Genomic DNA, 24,560 nt, shown 5'->3' on the forward strand with positions numbered 1-24,560 from the left:
TCTTGTCTATTACTCTGGCTAATGTCACGAATGAGGCTGATGTCCCCATGGTGAGCTTGTATTCCATTTGGTGAGATGTTTTCCCAGACCTGTTAGCAGGAATCTTGAATTTGTTTCTCCATAGCGACAATGTTGTAATTTGGTGCTTTTCTGTGTTAACTTTTTTCTCTTGAATTATCAGATTTATATTCTGCCGTTAAAACTTTACTCAAAGAAAAGGACCTACAATGTGCAGAAACATCACAATTTATTGCATTTCGAAGGTAAAGTGTTTACAGTATTTTAATGTTTTTAATCTGGCTTCCAAACCTCATTACTTATTAATACAGTAGTAAGTAATTAATATGGTAATTAAGTACCATTACTTATTAATATACTGTATGGGAGACTCTAATAGTTCATAACTGTTAATTCTCTCATTTTGAGGAATCTTTTTGTTAGACATGGCAGAGGGCAATTTCTAGACAGGGCTCTTTCTACTAAATATTATATTTAGAAACTCACTGGAAACCTGAATGGAACAAAGGTTGTTTCTAAGATAAAATGTATAAAATATTTTTTCCTGGAGAGACAGTCCTGGAGACTTTTTATAGAATCTAGTATGTCATAATTGTTGATAACAGAAATAAGCACAAAACAGATACTATTAAGGTGACCCTTGCATTTTCGTGTGTTTTAGGCAAGACTGTGACGTCATCAATGACTGCTGTTGCAGTCACTACACAGGCCACCTAAGCAGGTGAGCACAAAAGGACCGAAACTTGGAGGACAGTCCTTCCTTGATTCCCTGTTCTGACATTTATCACTGCAGCCACAAATTTAAACATCGTTTTTTCTTATTCATGAAGTAAAATGCTCTCTTCAGTTAAATATAATATATATCTTTAGAAATTGACTTTTTTGATAATCAGTATAATAATAATAAGGAATAAAATTTTCCTGTGGTTTCCAGATTGTCAACCGCCAGCTTCTCCAAGATGAGTGTGGGCGATTCAGGAGCCTTTTTCATATTATGATATGTGTGTAGTGTGTCCGAGAACCTTAGGCTGCCTACACAGAGCACCTTACTTAGTGAACATCTTTCAGAGAAATAGGAGCATAGAAAAGCCACTCTGTTTACACAGAGGAAAAATGAACTCACGTCTCCTGCATTTATCAACACTTACTATGAAGTGCAGAAAATCCAGAGATGTGTAACGTGCAGGAGGAGTACCCTGCATGTTGAAGGAAGACACACCAAAAAGCCATGGTAGGGAGCCTAACAAAGGGTTAACAAGCAGGAGATTGGGGCCCTGCTCTCTGGGTCTCAGTGACTCTGATCTCAGGCAGGTAGTTTCACCTTTCCATGTATATGGAAGAAGATACTTATACAGTTTCCCTCAGAATTGTGGTAAGGATGAAATGAAATAATATACCTAAAACACGCATTGCAAGAACTGCTGTATCTCCAGCGTTTATTCAATTGGCTGCTATTATTTTAATATAATTGTAATAGAAATAATATATAAGTGCGATAAGACTGTTTTGGAGAACAAAGGTGAAGTAAAGAAAGTGGGGATTATTCTGAGAATTGGATTGGATCTGAGTGGGAGTTAATGTTTAAACAAAATGAAATTAAGGTTTTCCCAACTTTGATGATGATTATTCATTTTCTAACCCAGGGACCATAAGAATAGATTTGTGTTTGGAGTTGGTGATAAAATTTGTTGTACCAAGAATGCATATCTCTCAGATCTACTGCCTGAAAATACCTTCAACAATCAGCAAAATAATGAACTAGAGGCCAATGGTGAAGACTTGAATGGTTTTGCTAAAAATAAGCATGACTTTGTAAGTGGTATCAGACTCTGCAATGGAGAGATATTTTTCATAACACATGTAAGTGATAACAGAAAAATAGTACCTTTTTATCTGTTAGAGATTTGTTGTTTTAATTGCCCTAGGATTCATTCAGAATCCAGTCATATCAGAGTTGACAATTATTCTTCCATAATTTTTTGTCAAGGGTTTTTGCATCCATGTTTGTGAGGAATATCCGTTTGTAGTTTTCCAGTCGTGTCCTGTCTGGTTTTGGTGTCAGAGTAATGCTGGCTTCCTAAAATGAGCTGGGAAATGTTCCTTTCTCTTATATTTTTCTGGAAGACTTTGTGAAGAAAGAAACTTTTGGTAAGTTTGAGGTTCTTGAGTAACAAAAACCAGGGACAAGTAACATACCTATTATATTTTACAAAGCGTCATTTCCTCAGTTGCTGCTTAAATATAGAAACTGCAGAAGTCACCTTGCTTTTGTTCTTATTGTATAAACACCCTCTTAAATGTATAAGCTTAATCTTTAAAGGCTGTGTGGAAAAGTACTCTTTGCAAAGAGTACATACAGACTTATGCACAAGAAATAAAATATATAGACTTCAAAGTAAGAAACACAGACTGTTTCCCAGAGAGTCGAATCTGGTTAAGTTTCAAGGACCAAAACCTTCCATTTGTGTTTAATGAAGTATTTGCGTGTGTATATGTTTAGTTTGTGCTCAAACATGGACTTTAAGCCTTTGGAAATTCTTAACAATTGTAATGAATGTACATGCCATTTTACTTATAAGGTGCTTGCATTTTCTTCACAGTATATTTCAAAACGAACAAAATAACTCTTAGTTTTGGTGACAGGATAAAACTGATGTAACTGTTGGAAAGAGAAGATATTTGACCATTAATAATATGGCTGGCTTGGAAGTAACTGTGGATTTTAGGAAACTAATGCAAAATTGTCACATAAGACATGCCTGGGCAAGAACTATTCACACATTTCAGGTAAGAATGGACCTTTATGAAGCTGTTTAATAGCTCGCCAAGCCATAGAATACTCTGTATTCTTTTCTTCCTCATTTTTATTGCCTTATTTTTTTAATTAGGAAACAAAATGCACAGCAGTATAGAAAACACTATGCAGACATTAACCTTTTGCTCTTCGTGCTTCAGAGCTCTCTTTATTGAGAAACTGAGACATTATAGTTAAAGCCTTACCCTTCAGGTCTTCCCTCCAACCAGGGGTAGAAGGTCAGGACCCGTAGGACTGAATTTGCCCCTTGTTTCAGTCTCCAGTGTCACTTGGTATTCCATTGTTACTGATCTTGTCTTTATTTAAAATTTTGGTATTTTGTTTATCTTGGAATTTTTGGTTTAAAATTTGATATTATATTAAATTATTATATATCTTGATTGCCAAGTTTTTTGGCATCCTCTTAAATATTACACCCTAAGCAAGGATCTCTGTAATTCTAGAAACTCCTATCATTTAATTCTGGGAAGTTTGCTTGAATAATTTCATTAAGATTTTTTGTTCTGAGTTTTCTCTGTTTTGTCTTATGTTGGACATCCAGAAATGGCTATCTAAATTTCTTATCAATCTCTTCTATTTTCTATCTTGTTGTCATTTTGCTGTATTTTTCTGAGCAATTTTCTCAAATTTATAATCCAGTTTTCTGTTACATTTCTGGACAAATGAAGAGTGAAGGGATCTTTATTATTACTGGGTTGAGGTTGGAGTAAGTAAATGTTTCTTTTATTGAATCTGGCTCTTATTTCCCGGTTGAAATAGCATTTCTTACCTCCGAGAACATTCATGATTGTTATCTTGTATCATCAGCATAGTTTCTTCCTTCTGAGTTTAGTTCAGCAAATATTTATTGAGTCAAATTCTGTTCTGGGTGCTTGGCATGGGTCAGTTTATGAAACAGACAAAGGTACCTGCCATTGTGAGGTTACATTTGGTGAGGAAGAGGATAGAGATATACACAACTGTAAAAAAAAAAAAAAAAAAGTAAACTACACATTATGTTAGAGGTTGGTAAATCCGTGGAAAAGGGGTGGGAATGGAATGCAGTTGTCATTTTAAATAGGTGGTCACTGAGAAGGTGGCATTTGAAAGAGACTTGAAAACAGGTCAAGAAGTTAACCCTGTGGGTATCTGAGAGAAGAGCGTTCTAGGTAGCGGGAAGAGCCAAGGTCAGCGTTCTTGGCTAGGTGGGAGCCTGTCTGGTATTTGAAGAACAGGAACAGCAAGGAGGCCAGTGTGGGAGAGTGACAGGAGATGAGGTCAGAGAAGTAACGTGGGAGGACCGGGGGCCAGGTCCCCTCCTAGGGCCTTCTAGGGCTATGTACTATCCACGATAGTAGTCAAATCTGGCCCAGCGCTTGTTTTTATAAATAAACTTTTATTGGAACACAGTCACATTCATTTACGTGTTGGCTGTGACTGTTTTTGTACTATACAGGAAGAGTTGAGTAGTTGCTGTAGAGCATCTGGCCTGCAAGACCTAAATATTTATTCTTTGACCCTTTACAGAAAAAAAGCTTTTTGACTCCACTTTAAAGTCTATATAGACTTTCAGATTCTAAGTCTATAAAATCATGAAGGATATTAATGGTTTGTGTCTATTCATACAAGTTGTAAGTTTTAGAACAAACCTAGAGACTAGAAGTATCCGTAATTCAAAGTCAAGGTATAAAACGTGCCTCCTTAAGAAGTCTGATAGTGTTAGTGATTGAAGGAGGATGGAAAGAAACGGACAAATGATTTATAGCAGGTGACTGAGGTGACGTTAGGTGTCCATGTCCCGCTTTCTGAGCACACCTTTGGCATGGCGTTTTAATTTTTATCATTATTCAGTGAGACACTGGATAAACAGTGGTGAGCCAGTCAGATGTGGTCCTGCCTTCACAGAGCTTACGGTCCGGTGAGGATTACACTTAAAACAGATAGTAACATTCCAGCCTGGTAAAAAGCATGTTACAGAGGAAGCACAGGATGCTGGATGGGGCAGCTAATCAGAAGTGGGCCAGATGGAGGCCACCGACTGGAAAGCGCTGGCAGGACCACAGAGAGTTTTCTTGTGCTGGAGGGAGCGCGGCTCATGGGAAGAAAGGGGAAAGAAAGATCGAGGCCGCAGGGCCGAGGCTGGCTCTTGAAGGGCCATACGAGCCATGTTAAGGAGCTAGGACTTTATTTTGAGAGCCTGGGAGCTACTAAGAGGTTATAAGCAGAGTCTGATGAGAATGAATTTGCCTTTTACAAATATCCCCGTAGCTGCTGGGAGGACAGTGGAGTGCAGCAAGTATGACTGTGCGAGTACAGGGAGACCGATTCTGAGGCTGTTACATTTTTTTCAGTGTTACTGTGATTGATGAGTAAGAACTCGGTTAGCTAAGGTTAGGTAGCTATTTACCCCGTTAGGAATACACAATAGAAAGTCTAAGGGGACAGATGTTGTATCTGTATTTAGCATTCATATAATCAAGTATCATTTAAGTCAGTTCCTGAGACTCAGCAGCATTGGAAGGAAGTGTTTCTCAAACTTTTATCACCTGAAGAGTGGGTTCAAACTCTCTGTGTCTAGGGAAATAGAAGTATTTGCTGTGTAGATGATTTTTTTTTTCCCAGCTGTGGATCTGTGGTTTCTACATGCCCATCTTGTCATTTGTCTCCCCACAATTCTTCTTTTGGCAAGGGTACTATGAGAACATTAGGGAGAAGTTCAGATCACTTTAAAAAATATATATTTTATTGGGAAATTGGGGAAGGGAAACAGCCAAGTTGTTGTCCTTCAATCTTAGTTGTGGAGGGTGCAGCTAGCTCAGCTCCAAGTCCAGTCACCATCCGGCTGCCTGTCAGCTGCTCGTGGCTGCTCAGCTCAAGGTGCCATGTCCAATCTTAGTGGCAGGTAGGCCTAGCCCACCATCCCTTGTGAGAGTCAAACCAGCAACCTTGTTGTTAGGAGCGCGTGCTCTCACTATATGAGCCATCCTTCCACCTGTTGGCAGCTCAGTTGCAGCTCAGCTTGGGCACAGCTCACTGGCCCATGTGGGAATTGAACCAGTGACCCTGTTGCTCAGAGCTCGCCCTCCTAACCAACTGAGCCACTCGGCTGGCCCCAGACCGCTTCTTAGCTTGTGTTGGCACAGAAAATTTAGGGACTAAGAATAGCCACAAAACTTGAAACCTTTCTCACAGTTCCATGACGGCATCGGGCATTTTCCTTGCCTATACACTTCTTGGCTTGGTAAATTTAAAAAGCACAGATTTATTTTTCTCTTGGTTTGTTTATCTTGAAAAAGTAATAAATGGTTCAACAATGGGAAAATACAGAAAGTAGAAGAAAAAAATCATCCAGGCCTTTCATTTTGGAGACAGTTTAGTTATCATTTTGATAGAACTGCCTTTTTGTGGTTTGTTTCGTTACATATTTATGTTCATTTTGTATGTAATTTTTTGGATCAGAATAATTTTATTTTGTGTTACATAGTTGTGATCATTTTTTATATATACACAGAGGGTGCCCCCAAAAAATGTATATACATTTTAAGAAAGGAAAAAACTATCAAAATTGTAATACCATGAATGATGCTAGCATTCATTTGATTAACGCCATCTTTTGAGCGAAGGTCATACTACACATTGCCACCATAATTCAACTTCAAAAAGTAATACATAGATAACATCTCTTAAAATGTGTACTTTTTTGGCACCCCCGGTATGTACCCAGTTTTTAAAATTTTGTTAAATCTTAAAGCATCTTTGATGTTTGTAAAATAGCATACCAAGTATCTATATATAGATACTTTATATAAATATATAAATACTTATATTTGTTCTCCTATCATTGGATGTTTAAAGTGTCTATTTTTTTTGTAATATAAAGTAACAGTGGGATGATACATTTACGCATAAAGCCCATACAATCATTTCAAGTTATTTTATTATTTGTCACTACGCAGTCGTTAAAGTTTATTGCTGGGTTTTTACCAGCCACTTGTGGATCGATGAGACCTGAACTTAGCAGAGTCATTAGACAACATGAGTTCTTGGGTAATCAGGAAAACGGACCCCATGAGATGGATTTATATGACTGCCCTGGCCAGGTAGTAGGTGCTTGGGAGGAACTGTCTCTTTTCTGTCTCTGTAGGCTGACTTCCTGAAGACATGAACCCATGACACAATAGTAAGCCTCCCTAATGCATGCTTTCCTCTCAGGGGTCTGAGGAGCAGACAGTTGTCTACGTGGTTGGGAAGGCGGGCCGCCAGCACTGGCAGCATGTTTACACCGCGGTGACCAGGGGCCGCTGCAGAGTGTATGTCATTGCAGAAGAATCTCAGCTCCGGAGCTCAATTTCGAAAAACAGTGTGCCCAGAAACACACGTTTAAAACATTTCTTGCAAAACGAGCTCTCCACCAGCTCTGCCTCTCCTGCAGATTTTGCAACCCCGTCAAAGAATTCTGGAGACCTCGGAGGCCCCAGCACACAGCTGTCAGCATCACCACTCCCTACGGGCACAGATGACACTGTGACAAACAACGTCCCCAGAAGCCAGGCCTCTGTGGTAGATGACAAGACAGCCGCCTTTGCTGGGGGTTGGAGATTACCTCCACCTGATGAAGCGCATACAGATGAAGATCCATCCAAGCCTCGAGGGTCCAAGAGAGCCAGTGGCATGCGTGATGCTGAAAGTCCAAACAAAATTCCTATGGTAGGAGTGGCGTTCTCATGCACTCATGTTCTATTTAGATATTGCTAACTTCATTGTGCTTATGTATACTAAAGTACTTCGTAATTTTGTTAGTGTTACATGGTGCTGTAGGACGTCAAAACAAGTGTTCTCTCCCCTCTGCCCAATTTCCTCTCTCCTATGCCCAGTTGAGCCTGGCAGTCTTTCACTTGAGGCAGCTCCATGGATTGGCTTGCTAGAGGAAACTTGTTTGTCATCTTACACCTTCTTTCTGCATGTCTTCCGTATCACCCTCCCCTCCCTTTTGTAGGCCATACTCTCACTTTTGTCCCCACTACTCCCCTGAAGCCGCTGGCTCTAGTCATCTATCTCATCAACTTGAGAGGCCTTTGCTTAGGTCTTGTTCTTGACTATTTTTCCTGAAACTTGCAGCAGTTTTCATGTTTCCTTCCCTTGGTTTCCAGGGAACCTTATCTAACACTTCCCCTACCTCACCGTCTCATCTCCCCTTCATTTCTTCACTCTTTTTCTTCCCATCCTCTGACTGGAGACATCTCCCCAAGGCTCATTCTTTTTTCCTTTGAAAACTGATCCCGTTCTGCGAATTTTAGCCATCCCTTTTGAACTGATGATTCAGCCACCAATTTTGTGCTGAACCCCTCTTAAGTACTCAGTTCAAGAAATGGTTTTTCAGCGGTCTACTACATTCCAGATGTTAGCAATTCAAAGGAAAGTGACAGTTCCCAGCCTTGCGCTGATGGCCCATGGCGGAAACACATAGGTTAGTAAGTAACTTGGGGCTTCACTGACTGCTCTTAACACTGAACAGAAGGCCAGGAACCAACTCCCCCATCTGAGTCTTTGTTCCCAGAGACTGACTTTCTGGAACCACAGCCCCGCATCTTACTCTCTTCTCTGATTTCTCCACTTCAAACACCATTGTCCCAGCTGCACAAGCTTAAAGTTTTGGTGTCACCTTAGACTCACTTTGCTTTCACTCTCTGCCTCTAGTTAGTTACTAGGTTTATTGCAAAATATATCTTTCATCTCATTTCGTCTGGGCTGTTTTAGATCCTGATCTCATCTTTGATGGTTGCTGATTGGCTACCTTACCCTCTTATTCCCATTCTCCTAATACCCCCGACACATTGTTACCAATCAGATATCATTTAATGTGCACTTTTTAAAAAGCGAACCCTCTGGCTGCTGCGGACAGTTAACTGTGGAAAGTAGGGTGGAGGCAGGGACACCAGCCAGGAGTTTGTCCTGAGGAAAACCTAGTGAAAGAGCAGGGAAGCTGATGAGAAAGGTCTGCTAGGTTCTTGATGCATTTTGGAGATGGAGTCTATATGACTTGCTGATTAGGTAGATGTGAGAGAGTAAGACAGAAAGGAATCCAGGATGATTCCTGGGTTTCTGGCGAAAGCAACTTGGTGAATTGTAGTGTCGTTTCCTGAGATGGAAGAGACCCGAGGAGAACAGGCCTTGGGGAAATGAAGACTTCTCTTTTGGCCTGTTTTGTTTAAGGTTTCAGTCAGACATACAAGTGGGCTTGTTGAGAAACTCAGTGGTTGGTTGAAGAGTTTCGAGCCTCAGCTGGATCCGAGTGGGTAATGTCCCCTTGGGAGTCATTAGCGTATCGTGGTAATGAAAGGACTAGGTGAGTAATTTCAGGAGCGACCACAAATGGAGGAGGGGCCTTCTGATGGAGTTCTGAGAATTCCCAGCTTTTAGAGGTCTGACTGAGGAGCAAGAACTAGCAAAGGTCAGTGGAAAAGAGAGTGAGTGAGAGGAAAGGAAAACCAGGGTGGTGGGGAGGGCACGGAAGCCTGATTCGAGCATGCTCAGGAGAGAACAGGAGGTGAGAACGTGGAGGAAGAAGTAGAGGCAGAGTTTTGGCAGACGGTTGTTATGAAAAGAATCAGAGGGATAGGGTGGTATGTGGATAGAGGACTTGAATCAAGGAAGGATTTATCTCTTTATTTTGGATGGGTACATCAAAGTATCGTAGAATGGTCCAACGGAGAGCAAGAGATTCATGATTGAGAGAGAGGGGTTAATTGCAGGAATGGAGTCCTGAAGTGGGTGAGATGGGAAAAATCAAGAGTGTAAGTTGAGGGCTTGCCCTTCGATGGCATTGGTCCATTGCAACCCGATGGGAGCAGGTGCAGTGCGCTGTTGGGTTCAGTGGAGGGAAGATGAAGTAGCTCTCTGCTGATTTCTTCCTCCCGCCTTATCTCTCCTCATGGTAGAGTCCAGCTGAGTTCTGCTTTGTTTATGAAACCCTCCCTTTATTTGAACCGACACATTTGCCTCTGTACAGCACTTGCAGTAACCATCTTGTTTGACTCTGTAGATAAAGCTTCGTGAGAACAGCATTTTCATCAGACAATTGCTGACCCCATGATAGCAGCTCAAAAACACTTAGTGATTAAATTATGAGTTACGACTATGTGGCAATCAAACCCTTTTTAAAGAAGTCGGACCTTCAGGGTATTGTTCTTTCGTGTCATGCTCAAAGTCATACTTTTTCTTTTACTGTCCCACCCCCCTGGTTTTGAGCATCACTTTTACAGGCAGCAAAAGATCCTTTTGAATGTTTCTAAGGGGATCAAACTTCTATTGAGACCTATTTTTGTTTTTAGAAATAACCCAAAGTCATTTGTTTCCCAGTTCTATGAATTGGATGATCCAATTTCAGTAACACCATTTTGTGACTTAAAAAAAACGGGGTTATAAATTACCTCCAGATGTAGTTCCCCCAGAAGCTTAAGAATTGTTTTATGTGTTGTCAACAGACATGTTGGAATGAGGCTTTAGGCTTCCAGGGCCGCCCGCAATCAGGATGAGACGGGGCAGGCCGTGTGGGAGCCCGTAGGAGAAAGTGCTGATGTAATCTGCCCGTACCAGGCTGAGTTCTAAAGGGAGAAACATCTTCTGACCGCACATGGATGTGAGACGTTAAAATGTTCTCTGAGAGTGCCTGACAAAGGGCATAGTGTGTGAAGTATCGGCATGCTGAGCAGCTACTAGTGTAGAATAGCGAGGCTGGCGCACAGCGTGCAAATGGCAGGTTGAGCTGGGGACACTGAAAGGGTCAGGAGAGAGAGCGCACGTTCTTCTGTAGCCATGGAGAGGACTAGAGGCATTGTAAGAGCTCCGTGGATTGAAATTTATGAAGGTGACTTTGACTGGAGTTTAGTAGAGTATGCTTAGGCAGAGACCAGGGGATGAGTCCCCAGCAAAAAAGATTATTTCAGTGTCTTGGACAAAATGATTAGGTTCTAAAGTCAGGCAGTAGCAGGGGGAATGGAGGAGAGATGCTAAGATTATAGTCGATGGGACTTCCTCGTCAGTTATATATAGGTGGGGTCGGACCTGGGCGTGATTCCTAGGCTTCTAGCTTGGGCATCCAGGTGGATTGAGGGACCATTAAATCAGGACTGGGGGAAGAGGCCGAGGGACAGGCTCTACGGGGAAAGTGATAAAAGTAGACACAGTGGAAAAATGCTTTTCTTTTTTCTTGCAAGTGGTGGAATCACTGCTGACTCTTAAGTTTCATTCTGTACTCCAGGTCAGCTCTTTGATAGGGAATTTCCATCTCAGCAAAACACCTTTTTCTGACACTAAATGTGTTACCTGTTACAAAGATCCTGGGGAATAGAAGGCTTTTTGACCGGAGCAGAAAAGAGAGCCAGTTCCAGGGTCTTTTTCTAAAAGTTTTTGGCTTCGTAGTTCTCAGCACCATCACAGGATGGGGGTGATGGTGTGTATACTGTGGAACAAAGAGAAAAGCGGCCCAGTATCCAGCTTCAGTTCTTGCCCAAACTTTTGAGCTCTGGCTGAGGCCAGCATCGCACAAGGTCTGGGACCACAAGAGGGACTGCGGGGCGCTGTCCAGCGCTGACTGATGTCAAGGCAAAACGGCGGCAGCACAAGTGAAGCTCTCTTAACTGAAGAGCATACATTTTCTCACAAGGTTTGCCGAAAGTTTGGGCATTTACAAGCATCCCTCGAAATGAGGACTAGAATTCAAAGCTTCCGGATGGTGAAATTAGGGACGTCTGTGTTATGATTCTAGACTTTTAGGTGCATTGAGATGTGTCATTTCTAAGAGATCAAATTCAGTGACAAGGGCTGCCCACATACCCTTCCTTTGTATTCACAGTGATAACACAAGAGCGAACTGGCATTTAAATTCTACAAATCCTAATGCGCAGCTTGCCCCTCCTACATGACTTCTTTTGCTTTCCCGTGGATTAATAATATCTTTGGCTTTTTTAAAAAGTCCTTAAAGAAAACGTTGACCTGATTTTTCTTTTTTTTTTTTTTGGGTTTAGCTTCCCCCCACCAAAGAAGAGAGGAAAAACAGCAGTCTCCCTTTAAATAAATACATATATGTAAAACTGATCACATAAAGCAATGATTTCCAGAATTGTTTTGAAGGAAAACGACATTTTAACATAAAAGAGACTAGGAAAGACATAATCATATAATCCCCAAATAAAGAGAGTCCTTGTATTAGTCAGGGTTCTCTAGGGAAATAGAACCAATAGGATATGGCCTGCCTGCCTGCGTGTCTATCTATCTATCTATCTATCTATCTATCTATCTATCTATCTATCTATCTATCAATCTATCTATCCAGATTTATTTTACGGAATTGGCTCATCCCATCCTGGAGGCTGAGAAGCCCAAAACCTGCAGGATAGGCCGGCAGACTGGAGACTCAGAGAAGGCTTGATGTTGGCACATCAAGTCCAAAAGCAGTCTGCCGGCAGAATTTCTTCTTTCCCGGGAGAGGTCAATCTTTTCTCTGTTATGGCTTTCAGTTGATTGGGTGAGGCCCACCTACATTATGGATGGTAATCTGCTTTTACTCATAGTCTACTGATATAAATGTGAAGCTCATCTAAAAAAATACTTTCACAGAAACATCTAAAACAATATTTGACCAAATATCTGGATACCATGGCTTAGCCACGTTGACCATCACAGTCCCCTACATTGAACAGATTTAGCATTGTGAAAGATTGTGCTTATTTTTCTCGTTTCCCTGTGTTGGTAAAACTTCCCAATGACCGGGGTCGGCAAACTGCAGCTCGCAAGCCACATGCGCCTCTTTGGATACGTACATGTGGCTCTGAAGTAAAATTGAAAATGAAAATAAAACTATCATAGTTTCATTTATAAAATTTCTGAAGGACATTATTTACATAATGGTGATTTCATTTGTTTTATGGCTCTCGAATAATTTTCAAATTGTTGTGAGGAACAGGATTGGCTCTTCCATCTCAAAAGCTTGCCGACCCCTGCCCATGCCCATCCTGGTCCCTTGCCTTTTGTTTGGGAATCACTACTAGTACCAAGAAGATGCTATGGCGTTACAGGGTTTCATCTGTCCACCCCTACGGCTGGCGTCACGGACGTGCAGCCTGGGCGGTCAGCCATAGGGCTTTGTGTCTACGAGGATCCCACACTTGTTCAAGTGTTCTCCTGTTACCATATTGAAATTCTTAATTTGTGAACAACCCTCATTTCTGGAGATTCTAGGGGCCGTCATTTTAATTTTGTGCTGGGCTGCCAAATTATGTAGTAGGCCATGTTCACACCTTTAGCAGTGAGATGTATGTATTCTTTTGGCAAACGGTCACTTCTACATGCCAGTCCCAGAGCTGGGTGCTGGGGGTACCAGTGAGCCAAAGCAGACATGACCCCACAAGGACCCAACAGCTCATTGCTCTGCTTTGCTTAAGTCTTCCAAGGGGTGGGGAAAAGGAATCAGGTCTTCCGCAGAGGCAGCCAGAGGGAAGAGAAGTGCATAGCGTAGACTGACTACATTTTCACAAAATTAACTTTATTTTTATTGTTCTAACAGGTGGAAGAATCATCTCCACAAGTGTCTTCCAAACTTCAGCACTTGAGACTAAATAGTTTAACCCCCAGACAACTTTTCAAACCCACACCTGATCAAGAAACCTGATTTTATTTCAGATTGCTCAGACAACTGTCTTATTTTTTTCCCATTCAACACAAAATGAACATCCTGGCTTCAAAGTATCAAGATAAAAGAGGACGTCTATAACTGGAGCTTTATTTTAAGGTGTTAGCAGATGTTTTAAATTCACTCGATCAAAGAAAAGCTTAATGATTTCAATATCTGTCATCATGAGAACTGGTAGCACTGGATATAAATTAAGGAAAAAAATGTTTTACATATATATATATATATATATATATATATATATATAAAATGTTTTAACTTTATACTTTGATAAGTGTTTTATATTTAGGATAATGCCTTATTCACTTCCATGATCATTGTGATCATTGCCAAAGGGATGAAGCGATGGTAAAGATAAACTGTCATTGCATCTCTTACCCCAATTCTAGGACGTCCATCCATCATGTCTCCTGCAAAGTGGTTATCTCTCCAGGCTGCCCTTTGCTCCATCACTGCTTCCTGGCTCCACCGCATCTGGGATTTTTTCCTGGAAATTCCTTTTGATTTGGGAGTGCATTGTGTGTTTTGTTTTGTTTTTCTTAATTTGAGTTATAATTAACATGTAACATTGTAAAAGTTTAAGGCGTACACTGAGTTGAATGGATACTTATGTATTGCAATATGATTATCACTGTAGCATTAGCTAACACCTCTGTCATGTCACATAATTATCATTTTGGAGGGGGGAGCACATTGTTCTGAAGATATACTACTTTGGAAAAAATTTTTTCTCTCATGGTGGTTTTATTTTATTTTATTAGTTTTATTTATTGTTAAATGACAAAAGAAAAAGTTAAGAGGAAGAATTTACCTGTTATCCTAATGCTTTAAAAATAACCTATTGAGATACAGTTTGCATACAGGTCACTCATTTACACAATTGAGTGGCTTTTAGTATGTTCACAGAGTTGTGCTACCAACACCACAATTAGTTTTAGAATATTTTTATATAACCCCCAAAAGAAAGCCTGTACCTCCTAGCTCTAATCCTCTCATCCTCTCCAGCAATAGGCAACTACTAATACTTTGTGTCTGTTGATTTGCCTATTCCAGACATTTCCTATAAATGGAGTCCTTTGTTACTGACTTCTTGGACTTAGCATAATATTTTTGGGTTTCATCCATGTGGTGGCATGTGTCTATCACTGCTTCATCTCTGTTTTTAAAAAGATTTAAAAAAATTATGTACAAAGAGCTAGCATTGTTTCTTTTATCGGTTAGGTGTCCATGCAAGGAAGATCACTCAGGCAAACTTGATGAAACCCACATCCTTTATATACTGATGGAAAAACTGGCTGTATATATTGAGGCCCTATTTCCAGATCAGACCGTGATGGTTTGAGCTGATGTGTCAAGGTCATGAACTCTGGCTGAATTTTTATAGGTTGCTGCAGTAGAGCTGCAGGTGACCCACCTTGCTTTCAGTGATGCCATGAAGCAAAAGGCATTTATCTCTTTTATTACCAAGTAATATTCCATTGTACGGATAGAGCACAATGAATTTATCCACTCATCAGTCGATGGACATTTGTGTTTCCACTTTTTGGCTGTTACAACTAATGGTGCTGTGAACATCTGTGTACAAGTTGTGGTGTGGCCATATATTTTGATTTCTTTTATGTAGATACCTAGGAGAGCAATTGCTGGGTCATGTTGTAACTCTCTCTTTAACCTTTTGAGGAGCTGACCAACTTTTCCAAAGTAGCTGTACCATTTTATATTTACACCAGCAGTGTGTGAAGGTTCTAGTTTCTCCACATTCTTCCCAACAACGGTTATTATGTGACTTTTTGATGATAGCCATGTAGTGGGCATAAAGTGATATTTCATTATGGTTTTGATTTGCATTTCCTAATGGCTAATGATGTTGATCATCTTTTCATGAGCTTATTAACCATTTGTGTGTCCTTTTAGGAGAAATGTCTGTTCAGATCTTTTGCCCAGTTTTAATTTTCTTTTATTATTGAGATCTAAGATTTTTTTATATATCTACATATAAGTCCCTTAAAAACAGTATTTGCAAAACTTTTTCCCATTTTGTAGCTTTATTGTCACTTTCTTCATGGTGTCCTTTGAAGCCCAAGTTTTTATATCATCTGCAAACAGAGATAGTTTTACTTCTTCCTTTCCAATCTGGATGCGTTTTATTTCATTTTCTTGTTAAGGCATTTCTTGTCTTAACCTCGAGTACACTGTTAAATAGATGTGGCAAGAATGGACATCCTTGTCTTGTCCCTATGACTTTATAAGGTTTGCAGGGCCATCTGCAAAATGAAAATGTTGGGACTATAAGTGTACTTTGTTTTATTTAAAGATAGTATACTTAGAATTTGTACATTTTAATAATTTATGTGAATTTATTTCATAGACTAGTAATATTCTCTGAGGGCAGATGTTGTGACCATTGTCACCTAAAATCAATGTATTGTTCATCTCGGGGGTGTTCCTGTCTGCTGGCTATTTCAGCCAGCACTTCCACATCTGTCTCACCCCTTGGCCCTCACCACAGTCCTGAAGTATAGATCTGACCTTTGTCATCACAGGTGGGAAACTGATTCCCAATAAGTCAAATTTAAAGCACCAGTGAGCTGGAATTCAAACCCAGATCCGATTTCAAAACCCATGCCCTTCCCACTCTTCCACGCTGCTTTTTAAGTTTATGGCAAAACCATCCGCCTTTAAAAAATTATGTAACAATAAACATTGTGTAGGCCTCAGTCTAGCATATGAAAATACATTCAGAGGACCCAAAAATTGCATGTCATATTTTTTGGTGTTTTAAAATCACTGTTTATTCCATTTGGTAGAGGGTTTTTTTTTCCATACAAATATTTGCAACAATTTTGAATTCCCCAAAACCATACATAGACGATAAATACCATGCTATTAAAGTATTAAATTTGTACAAAAATACTTTACAGTTTAATACTTGTTTGTTACAAATAAAAATACATATTTAAGTGACTCATGATCTTTTTTTTTTTTTCTTAACATGATTCTGCTTTATACTTTCTTGCCCTGGCAGTCCTGAAATGTGTTTGAAATAATAGATTTCTTTGCACAAAAAGAAAGTTGAACTTTTTCCTTAAACAAAGGACACAGTGTTCAAATGCTTCATCTAAGCGGGTGTTTGAATTATTGACCAAAATGAAAATGTTTGGAAAATAATCATTTCAGTATGGAGATTCTACAATCAATATACAGATCTATTTTTTTTTATATTCACCAAATAACAGTTATTAGTGTAACTATTCAAAATAGCTGAAGAAATGAAAACAGTTGCTGACAAACATTAAAAGCAACTGTCACAAATTTATTGCTTTGAGGGATGGAAATAATTGGCAATGCATTTTGTGAAAAATGTATTTACAATTTCAGTTAAGTGGCATGGCTCAGAACAAAAGATAGTCCAGTGTCATTTTTAAGTACATGTGCTGTACACCCCTCAATATAACCAGTTTTTAAAACATGTCAAGCAATAAGAGTTTGATTTGCTTATCTTTAAGATAAACCTCATTTTAATAGACTTCTTCATTCTCTCTTAACTTCTTAGTCTTGAATTTTAAAAAATAAGATACCTAACTCTTAGTGTTACTAAACACTCTAATTCATTATCAGAGATTTGCAGCTATTAAAAATTTGTCAAAAAAAAAAAACAGGTCACAAGACATATCCTGTTTGATAATTTGTTGCATAGGGAATAGCATACATCTTAGTTAAAATCATTCCTATATTTGGGCAGAACATATACCACCACCTACTATGATCGCCTACGTGCATCATTGCTGAAACATTTAAAGAGAATTTTATACCTGTAGCCCTACCTTAGCAGCAGTCCCAGCAGTTGGCCAAACTCTAGTTCCCCTAGTCGAGCCAGCTTAATAAAAAAGCCTTGTTGGTCAAGTTCTTACATTAATGACTTCATAGTAAGAAACTAATTTCAAAATGAATTAAGGAAATTGTCACATAGAGAATATTTTCAAACAGACATTTCTCTTTTTAAAAAGTGATAGGAAGGTGAGACTGTAAAAAATTTCCTCTGACGTCAATTGTGAGAGGGTGGGCTACTTATTTTCCTTTTTCTCTACCGTTGGGCTTGGCAGGGAATCATCTGCCACGTACCATAGTGGTTGCGGAAAAAAAGAAACCTCTTCAACTCGCAAAGGGAAGTGAACATGAGCCATGAGAGATTTAAAACACCCCTGTGCTTGCAGTTAATGCCACATGATTATCTGTGCTTCGAATGCCACAGAAATCTTAAAGGGATTTTTTTTTTTAGCACCATGTAGATATTGTCTTTTGTCCTGCTTTATAAAAAGCGTTGCTATAATGTGTTAGTGGGCTCTCGAATCTCCAAATTACCACCATGGCTAGGCTGCTGGAAAAAAGCACTGTTCTGTTCACTCCATTCTCCCGGCAGAGTCTGATCTATAGATTTCTGTGAAGCCAGCGGGTTTCTACTAATAACCAGGTCCAGCTTATTACCAGATTCCGCTATGAGGGGCACCACAAGGCAGCAGTCGAAGTCTCTCGTTCGGACATGATTAACCTGAAAGGTCAAGAAGAGCCATTTTGAATTGTTGTTACAGTTGGAATTCCTCAAACCCAGACCCTTCAGGTGTAACAAGTTGTCTTGAAGGTGCTTAAACCAGCACCTGTACAGAGGTCTATCTTCTGACCACGCTGTACGGCGCTCATTGGCTTACTTATTCTCTGCCACTGAATTGTAATGCCCCTGAGAGCCTGGAACAAGGACACTCCCAACATCCCCATGCCCAACGTCTCCTCACTCATGGCAGGTGCTCTAAAGGCTGAATAGTACCCCCAATTTACAGATGAGGAAAGCGAGGCACGGAGTGGTTAAGAGCGTTGCCTTAGAGCTGCAGTCGGTGAGTGGTCGAGCTAGGATGTGATCTAGGCATGCTGGCTGCTTCCAAAGCCCGAGCTCTTAGCAATGATACTGAAACTACCCCTCTGAAATGAGCCCAACCCCTCCTCAGGTAGACATGCGCTCATCTTGCATTTCTCCTTATTCTTTATCAAAAACAGTTTAAAAAACCATCTCCATGCTGCTTCCATTTCTTGGCTGTCCATTCTCTCCCCAGTCTTCCCAGGTCTGGGACCTGACCCTCCTATTGTACAAACGACCCCACGTGTCCAATATGGGAATGAGGTATTGGCTTCTCACCCCCTTTGGCCTCTACCACTCGCCACTCTGGACACGCGCTCATTCTTAAAACTTGCCTTCCTCGACTCCTAGGACACCACTTTGTTTTGAACTTCCTGCCATTTTAACCGCTCACTTTCAGTCCTCTTCTGCCTCTCCTTCTTCCTGTCCTTCAAAGTTAGTTTTTCTTAGAATTCTATTCTTGGTTCTCTCCTCTTTCTTACTATAAGTCCACCATAGGCAACTTGATCCAAACCCATGCCTTCAGTATCCTAAATCTTTAGCTCTGGCTCTGACATCTGAGCAACAAATCCAAACTGCCAATGGCCCCCCAGACGGCGCTGCCAGGATGTGCCGAAGGTATTCCAGACTCAGGTCTCACACGGATGTCTCTCCCATACCTACCTAGTCTTCGTTCCTGGGATCTTCCTCTGCCCCACCCTACCTCAGTGCACCCACGGTAATGTTGTGTTGTCTTTCTAAATTACAAATTAGGTCATTCTGCTGCAGAAACTAATAGGCCTCCAGAAGAATGCCTAAGAGCTTGATCATGATGTTCAAGGCCCTTCATGATCTGAATCCAATCTACTTTTATAGCTTCAACTTGCATGAAAATATGCATAGCTCCAATTTATGGGTTAGAAAGACACTTAGAGGTTAGGTGATTTGTCCATCGTTATTCATGCATCGAATATTAAAGTACCCTTGGAAAATCAAAGCATCCCGTGCTTCCAGGACAAGGCTGAGTGTTTTACGGCCATGGTAAAAATGGTGACCGGAGCTGGTTTTAAAACTAGTTGGTCAGCGACAACTTGCTTCAGTGAACATGACTCAGTGCAGCCGTGTGCTTTGAAAGCTGGCTGTTTGGTGACAGACTCGTTCCAGCTGAACACACTTTTAAGAAGGATGTCGATCCTCTCCTTTTCCTGAAAAAATTTTCTTCCTAAAAACCGTACATGAGATCAGGAATTTGCTTTGCTCAATGAAACTCTACCTGGGACTCCGTGAAGTAAACAAGGTTCAGCTTTTTGGTTTCAGATATTGTGTGAGATACTGAGCTATCAAGCGCTGTAAAATGAAAAAATGGGAGACTAAGGCACTTGCCCCATTCTCAAGAAGTTTCTAATCTGCTGGGGCTACATACAGGGAACCAGGCAATTTCCATAACTGGTCAATTCTACTAAAGGAAAAGCTTCCTCTGTCCTATATGGGAGGGGCCCCTAATCTAGTGTTGAGGCAAAGCATGGGTGGGTATTGGTCAAGCAAGCTTGAAAGAGTTCAATGAATTAAATTCCACCTGCAGTCTTACCTGTAAGAGCCTGTCATAGGGCTTTAAGCCACCCAGATCTCCCGGACCAGCTGGGCGAATGTTTTTGACATATACTCCTTTCTCCAGGAGGCCATCGGCTACACTGAACCCAAAGTCCTCCATGTCAGAGCTCTTGTACAAGGTCACCTGGAGAGTGAGAACATGCGAAGGGGACATTTAGCTGGGTGGAGACTTTGTGAATCTTCTCAACAAACAATCTTTTCAAACTAATTTCAGTAACATCATTAAGCAGCTACCCCCAACCCTGCAGCTTTTCTCCTTCTCCAAGAATATTCTTAGAATTTGTAAAATTCCACTCAACTGAAAAAAAAAAGAAGAAGACGTGCTAGGCAGCGGTTCTCAACCTGTGGGTCGCGACCCCTTTGGGGGTTGAATGACCCTTTCACAGGGGTCGCCTAAGACCATCGGAAAACAAAAAGCTATTTACATTACGATTCATAAGAGTAGTAAAATTACAGTTATAGAGTAGCAACAAAAATAATTTTATGGTTGGGGGTCACCACAACATGAGGAACTGTATTAAGGGTTTGCAGCATTAGGAAGGTTGAGAACCGCTGTGCTAGAAAGTTTGTTTTCTCTCTCCCCCCAACCCTCTCTCTCCCATTCCCCCTTTTAGCAAGTGCCATGAAGTCCATCATTTTATTTGCTAAGGTACCCCAATCGCTACTTCAATACTTCTGGCAAAACCGACTTAAAAGACCTGAACATGTTCCTGTAACAAAACTGCGCTCTGGGTGGGGCCTGGCTTAAACAGGGCTTAGTTGAGCAATTCAAGGCATTCATCCTTCTCAGCTGGTTCTGCACCTGAGACCAGCTACTGCCAGCTAAAGCTTTTCCCAATACTCATTCCTCCACCTGACAGACTACCTGCAAGAGTTAGTCTGAGGTTCCTTCATTCCTTCATCACACCATTCACACTTCCACCAGAAGTGTGCTGAGTTCCCACCGTGTTCTAAGCATGGTTCTAGGTGCTGCAAACAGCAGTAAATGAGAGAAGAACCTGCTTTCCAGTAGCAAACACATCAATATGTAATATTCTCCGAGCACCCACAGAGCTGGCACTGCCAGGTGCTGTACTCGGCACTTCACACTCACTTAATGCTGTAATGTACCTGCTTTTGCTAAGGTTTGCCAACTGCCCTCTGCAAATCTCACGCACACTTTAAGCAATGATTTGGGCTTCCTTTTACACTCTAATCGTTTAAATATGTATACTTAATTTGTTTTTACACAAAGAATACACGAATGCATTCTTGTAAATGAGTCGAAAACTCAGAGCTATCCAGGGCAAAATACAAAGATTAAAACTTTTAGAATATATTTTCATATATCCAGTTATTTTACTTCAGAGAGGTAGGGCATATGGAAAGAAATGCAAAAGTGGTCAGTTTGTAGATTTTTACTTCACTGGGCAGAGAGCGAAATCATAATTTTGGCTGGGTCAGTACTAGTTGCCAAGCAGCCCTAGTAGTTATTGCCATATTAGCAGTGAGAAAATTCAGATTTATAAGGTTTAGTTACCAAGGCTACAAAGGTAACGGATGGTGGGGCAGTGTCTGTCTGACTCCAAACACCAAGCACTTTTTTACTATTTCACTGCTGCTCAAAATGACTTATTCCATAGATTCTAAGATGCACCTTTTTTTTTCATATTAAAAAAATCTCTGAAATCAACCTGTATTTTATAATTGATGGCATTTTAGATGCTATAAAATAAGGTATATTCGTATACACCACCTCTGCCTGCCTTGTTGCCACTAGTCCACTAGAGGGAAAAGGGGTGGAATTTGACTGCATCTTTAAGAGGAAAAAAAGGTGCTTTGCCACTGAAAACGAGTCCTGACCAGAAGCACCGACATCTCTCAGGAGTTGGTGGAAATGCAGACTCTCAGACCCCGCCCCTGGCTGACTGAATCCGCATCTGTACATCGCTAGTGCTTTGTGAGCACACTGATGTTTTCTCTGTGTGGTACCCCACAGTCCAGAGGGGCTGTTACATGCCCAGGAAAGGAAGCAAGGGAACTAATGTTTAACGAGGAGACATTCTTTGCAGTCTCATTCCATCTGTGTGTGTGTGTGTGTGTGTGTGTGTGTGTGTGTGCGCGCGCGCGCGCGCGCGCACACACACTTATGTGTTTGCATGCACCCACATTGGACCCTACTATGTGTCAGGCAGTGTTTTAAGGACTGAGGATGTAGTAAAAAAAAAAACCCAAAACGAAACAAAAAAACAACAATCAAAAAACGACAGCTGTGAACAAAACATTGCCTTCATGAGTTTATAGTTCCGTGAAGATTCCTGACTGAATCCTAACAACCCTACCAGACGAGCAAGAGTCTCAGTTTTAAATCAGGTAGCATATATAAGTTTTAAATCTGAAATGACCTGATTTCCATGGAAGGATCACTTTTGTGGCACTCGGTTGTGTAAGTATAGAATAGTAAGCTCCACTTTACTATAAGAAGGGGTTTGTGTGTGCGCGTGTGTGCCTGCACGCATGCGCATGTGGCTTAGTAAAATCCAGCACCCCACGTGACACACACCTTTTTGATGTATGGAGAGAAGTAGGTTAAACTGTGTGAATGGGACAGTGCCCCCCAACACCAATCTCATCAGGAGGGGAGAAGTCTTTCTTGGTGACCTGAGCTCAGATAAAGGCCTTAGGGGAGTATGTGGAAGATGCCACCTCAAGGAGCTGGAGGGGGACAAGGATCTTTGTTTTACTTACTCATATGTCCCAAATCCCTTAGTATTGGGTTGTCGGAAAAGCCATGACGTAGATTTTCTATGTTTTTCGTTGCAATCCAGTATTTTGTTGAACAAATGAAACAATAAATGGAACGACTGGCTCTGACATGGTTGAGTTTAGAAGCCAGTGAGAATTGGCCACGACGTGCTGTGAGTGTGAACTAAGAGGGATTTAATTCTGGGGTTCCAGCTAGGCTCCTCTCCCTTTTCTTCCCCTCAAAGGCAGGGCTGGAAATTAGCAAAGCTGCAGCAGCACGCTGGCTGGGGTGGCTGGGGCAGGACAGGGCGAAGGTCCAATGGCGCCACCTTGTGGTCATGAGAGGTGAGAGCACTTCTGACTTCGGAGCCAGCCAGGCCTGCCCCACTGAAGACCTGGGCAAGCCCCACTCCTCCACAGGGAGGATGGAAGGTCCTACATTGGGAGATGCTGGACTTCTTGCTAATAAGGCTCATGGGGCTTGAGTGAGTAGATTTAACCCTTTGCCCAGCGCAACTGATCTCACAGATTCATTGCACACAAAAATGCTGCTATGAAATATGTTTTTACTGTACTAAGTCACAAACACGACTGGCGATAGGTTACGGTAGAGGGGGAAGATACGGAGGCGATGAGTCACGATACTTAAGTTAACTGCTACATATTTGTAAATTTGTGTGCAACGAATCTGTGAGATCAGTTGCGCACGACTGAGAGTTAAAAGCAAATAGGATGCTACGATCTCTGCCACATTTGTGGAACAGATCACACCGACAAATGAAAGCTTGCCCAAGCTAAAACAGATAGCAAACAACAGAGAAGTGGTTCAACTCCAGGTGTTTCTGACTGTGGAGCTCTGATCTTTCCTTGGCACACTACCTTTTTACCTGGCATGTGGTTGCTTGATAAAACACATCACAGAGAATTATTCAGCCCCTCTGTAATTACAATTTTGTCTTTGGCCAAAGGACAGGAAAGTTCTGACCCTCTTTCCTAAGGTGGGGAGGGTGATTATTGGAGAAAACTATTTTTAGTTTTTCCCCAATTTTATTGAGATATAATTGACATAATTATCTGCATAAGTTTAAGTTATACTGCCTAATGACTTGATTGTGTGTGTATATATATATATATATATATATATATATATATATAGTGAAATGATTGCCACAGTAAGTTTAGTTAGGAAAAAGCTATATTTTAAGAAAAAATTTCAAATGTATTCAAGAGTAGAGAGGCGAGAACAATGAACTCCCACATACTCATCACTCAGACCCAACAACCATCGACAGTTGGCCATACTTACTTCACCCACCCTTCTTTTTTCATTTTAGGGGGAGTATTTTGAAGGCACACGCCAGTCCTCATGCCACTTCACTTTTAGATGCCTCAGTATGAACTCTAAAAAATATGATCACTTCTTACATAACCTCAATGTCATTAATTCATTCACAAAATCAACGTTAACTCATTGATATACTCTCATACCTAGTCCATAATAAAATTTCCTTGATTGCCTCAAAAGTGGTTTTTAGAGTTCGTTTGCTCAAATCAGGATCCAACAAGGTCCACACATTACATTTGCTTTAGGTATCTTAAATGTCCTCTTTTCTAGAGTATGTCTCCATCTTTTTTCCCCTATATACTGATTATTGTGGGAGCTATGTCATTTGTCCTGGAGCACGTTATTCTATCCCCCATATTTCCTCTGAAAGGAAGTTAGTTCTGGATGCTTAATTGTAGTCAGGGTCAGCTTTGGGGAGGAGGGAAATGAACATATATAGTATCACAGGTGGTACAGTGTGCTTTCTATGTCATCACGTCACTCAATGTCT

The 24,560-nt window shown here is 40.8% G+C and overlaps 2 protein-coding genes across 12 annotated transcripts in view; one reads left to right on the forward strand and one right to left on the reverse strand.

Moving 5' to 3' along the window:
• The window catches only part of HELB (DNA helicase B), a 29,448-nt gene extending 15,722 nt beyond the window's left edge, over positions 1-13,726 (forward strand). For both annotated transcript variants that reach the window (XM_019640560.1, XM_019640561.1), the window contains exons 8-13: positions 182-263; positions 680-739; positions 1,662-1,878; positions 2,662-2,805; positions 7,025-7,519; positions 13,377-13,726. In XM_019640560.1, coding sequence (XP_019496105.1) covers positions 182-263; positions 680-739; positions 1,662-1,878; positions 2,662-2,805; positions 7,025-7,519; positions 13,377-13,481 — 1,103 coding nt within the window. In that variant the 3' untranslated portion in view covers positions 13,482-13,726. The remainder of the gene's footprint in view (positions 1-181; positions 264-679; positions 740-1,661; positions 1,879-2,661; positions 2,806-7,024; positions 7,520-13,376) is intronic.
• A 2,763-nt stretch (positions 13,727-16,489) lies between these two features.
• The window catches only part of GRIP1 (glutamate receptor interacting protein 1), a 397,622-nt gene continuing 389,551 nt past the window's right edge, over positions 16,490-24,560 (reverse strand). For all 10 annotated transcript variants that reach the window (XM_019640580.1, XM_019640581.1, XM_019640579.1 and 7 more), the window contains 2 exons: positions 19,979-20,125; positions 16,490-18,051 (listed from right to left, as the gene is read on the reverse strand). In XM_019640580.1, coding sequence (XP_019496125.1) covers positions 17,827-18,051; positions 19,979-20,125 — 372 coding nt within the window. In that variant the 3' untranslated portion in view covers positions 16,490-17,826. The remainder of the gene's footprint in view (positions 18,052-19,978; positions 20,126-24,560) is intronic.

The sequence above is a fragment of the Hipposideros armiger genome, unplaced genomic scaffold, assembly GCF_001890085.2.
Source record: "Hipposideros armiger isolate ML-2016 unplaced genomic scaffold, ASM189008v1 scaffold_51, whole genome shotgun sequence".
Lineage (NCBI taxonomy): Eukaryota > Metazoa > Chordata > Mammalia > Chiroptera > Hipposideridae > Hipposideros > Hipposideros armiger.